A 2,849-nucleotide genomic window follows, 5' to 3' on the forward strand; every position below is an offset into this window, starting at 1 on the left:
TATATTTTAAATTAATTTTATCTTTAGTCAATATAAATCTTAAACTAAAAATAATCATAATTATAATTAATTATATTATATTATATTATATTATAATATTTATATTGGTTATCTACATTTAAATTGCCATATAATTATCCAATTTAATAGTCTAATGGAGCACAAATAATTAAAATATAAAGATAACAAACACAAATTAGCTTAACTTATTATATAAAGAGGTAATTAGAATTCTAATTTTAAAAAGTTAATATTTATCTCATCCAATTAGACTTTTAAAGCTACTTATTGTGATTTTAAAAATTGTAAAACAAAGCAAGACACTCAAACTAATCATCTTTATTAGATTCATGTAGAAAATGATAGAACATGTGATTTTCTTGGAATGTATGAAAATCATATTTTATTTAACTTAAAACTTACGATGAAAGGAAAGTTGATAGCAAAGTAAATGAGGTGTTTCGAATAATATTCATAGCATTGCATTAATCTTCTTCCTCCGATAGTTTTGGTCCAAGGTTGAAGGTCCTACTCTGCTTGATTTCATCAATTTTTTCATAGTCCTCTTTTGTCAATGACCAATCAAATATTTCCAGGTTTTGCTTCATTCTCTCCTTGTTGTAGCTCTTAACCACGATAGTTACCCCTAACTCATACAACCATCTAAGGGATACCTAATAAATTAAAAAGAATTAGGTCAGTTTTTTTTAATTAAATAAGTGTGAGTTTAAGTCTAATATTATATAAAAGTAAAAAAATTTAAATATCATATGAAAAAATTATAAATTTAATATTTATTTTAGATTAAAAGTGGTTTGAATCATTTATATAAATTGGAATCAAATTATATTTATATAATCTCTTCATAATCTGTTCGGAAGGGGTTTTCCTCGATCTTCATGAATAAGTATTGAAACCAAAATGTTCAGTTACATGATATTGTTTTGTTTTTATGTTTGATTGAAATATGAAGTATATAGTTGTTTGGCCATTTTGACATCTATGTTTGAGAAAGGAAGTTGAATTTAAAATTATTACCTGAGCAACAGATTTGCCATGAGCTTCTCCAATTTGCTTGAGCAATTCATTGTCCATTACTTTATTAGAACCCCAGAAGCTTCCTACGGACCCCAAAGGACTACACGCAGTTACAACTATACCCTCTTTTTGGCATAATTCTCTCAACTTCTTTTGTTGCCAAATAGGATTCAACTCAACCTGTTTCACACTATTAAAGTCACCATCCAATTCATTTTTATCTAAGATTAAAAGTCAGGAAATGGTATAACCAAAGTTTATTTATTTAAATTTAAGTCTTTTATAAATTTCAATATTTTTAGCTGAGTTTTTTTTAAATAATTATTTATTGAGTATTGAAAATTTTAATATTTTTAATTTATTTTATATCGTTTAACTTTTTATTAATTAGGGGATTTGTGTGATATATTGTCCTTATATTACTTCCTTTTTCTTTACCTATTAAAAATGAGGATTTTTTTATTAATAAAAAATAATATTAAATGAATAAAAGACGCTTATATCTTATATTAACTATTATAATACCTAAGTTAACAAGTAAAAGGCTGGAAAATGGTATAATAAAAATTGAATAATTTTTTCTAATCATTTATTCAACACATTTTTTTCTTTTTTAGTATTGTAAAAGTTTATCTTTTTAACAATCATATTACCTTTATAAAAACAATGTATTATTGTAAAAACATGATTACAAAATTATGGGCTTACTTGATTGACAGAAGTAGGAATAGTAGCAAAAGAAAGGAGGTTTTCAAGTTTATGACAATTGAAATTGCTGACTCCAATGAATTTTGTAAGGCCTTGCTTTTGGCACTCCTCCATTGCTTGCCACACACCCTTTAAGTCAAATGATGTTATTGCCTCTTCAGGAAAAGGGTAATCCCAATCTCCATGAATCATTGCAACGGGCCATTGAACCAAATAAAGATCCAAATATTTCAAGTTCAAAGACCTGCATTAGTTTTAGGCCCCACACAGCCCAGTTTTTAATATTCAAAATTACACTCTACCATTGATTAAAATTTATTAAAATTATAAAATCAGCTGAGGAAAAGACATTAATACTATGTTTAATAATTAATATTAGTTGGTAATATATTATTATTGTAATCATAATTATTCTCATATAAGGGAACGTAGATGCAATTGAGGAATTTTATACTTACTGAAGTGTTTTATGGATAGCAGGAAGAACAAGATGAGGAAAATTATCAGTGCACCAAAGTTTGGAAGTGATGAAGAGATCGTCTCTAGAGGCTATGAGGCCAAGTTGAAGTGCTTCAGCTATAGCTTCTCCAAGGGGTTTTTCAGAGCCATATATTTTTGCAGTGTCAAAGTGTCTGTAACCTACTTTGATAGCTTCTAACAATGCTTCTTTGGTGTCAGCGATGAAAGGTGAAGCAGTGCCAAATCCAATCACAGGCATTTTGTGATGATTCGAAGAAGATTGAAGCACCACATGAGGGATGTTTGATGAAGACATGTTTCTTTTCGTGACAATATAATTCGTCAAAATGTGTTTAGATGAACTGATATCCCATGATAAAAAAAGAAACTATGACTATTTTTATAGGTGTATGATATATACATAAATATTGAATTTGATTTAATTATAATTGTCATGAATTTATTTATTTTTAATTAAATTTATTTATTAATATAATATCAAAATTTATCTAGATAAGGTTTGTTGAAACCGATCATCCATAAATATTTAGGTCTTATATCAATTAAAAATAAAATTAACTTAAAATATATAAGTAATCACAATATTGTATTAATTTCTATGGTAATTTGACTCTATCTCTTAT

At 26.6% G+C, this 2,849-nt stretch overlaps 1 protein-coding gene across 1 annotated transcript; it reads right to left on the reverse strand.

Moving 5' to 3' along the window:
- Positions 1-384: 384 nt before the first annotated feature.
- On the reverse strand, positions 385-2,563 carry LOC108331456 (NAD(P)H-dependent 6'-deoxychalcone synthase). The gene is made up of 4 exons (XM_017566142.1): positions 2,205-2,563; positions 1,747-1,990; positions 1,039-1,218; positions 385-674 (listed from the first exon to the last, which is right to left on the reverse strand). Exons 1-4 carry the CDS (start codon positions 2,519-2,521, stop codon positions 486-488), a joined length of 930 nt encoding a protein of 309 aa, XP_017421631.1. The 5' UTR covers positions 2,522-2,563; the 3' UTR covers positions 385-485.
- Positions 2,564-2,849: the final 286 nt, after the last annotated feature.

Source organism: Vigna angularis, chromosome 4 (genome assembly GCF_016808095.1).
Source record: "Vigna angularis cultivar LongXiaoDou No.4 chromosome 4, ASM1680809v1, whole genome shotgun sequence".
Classification (NCBI taxonomy): Eukaryota; Viridiplantae; Streptophyta; class Magnoliopsida; order Fabales; family Fabaceae; genus Vigna; species Vigna angularis.

Bases quoted from the DNA above. Each gene is read 5' to 3' on its own strand.
- LOC108331456 (XM_017566142.1), bottom strand. From the start codon at position 2,521: ATGTCTTCATCAAACATCCCTCATGTGGTGCTTCAATCTTCTTCGAAT. The intron at 1,991-2,204 runs GTAAGTATAAAA...AAACTAATGCAG, and splicing joins GCTATCCATAAAACACTTCA to GTCTTTGAACTTGAAATATT. The intron at 1,219-1,746 runs GTAAGCCCATAA...AGTGTGAAACAG, and splicing joins TTCCTACTTCTGTCAATCAA to GTTGAGTTGAATCCTATTTG.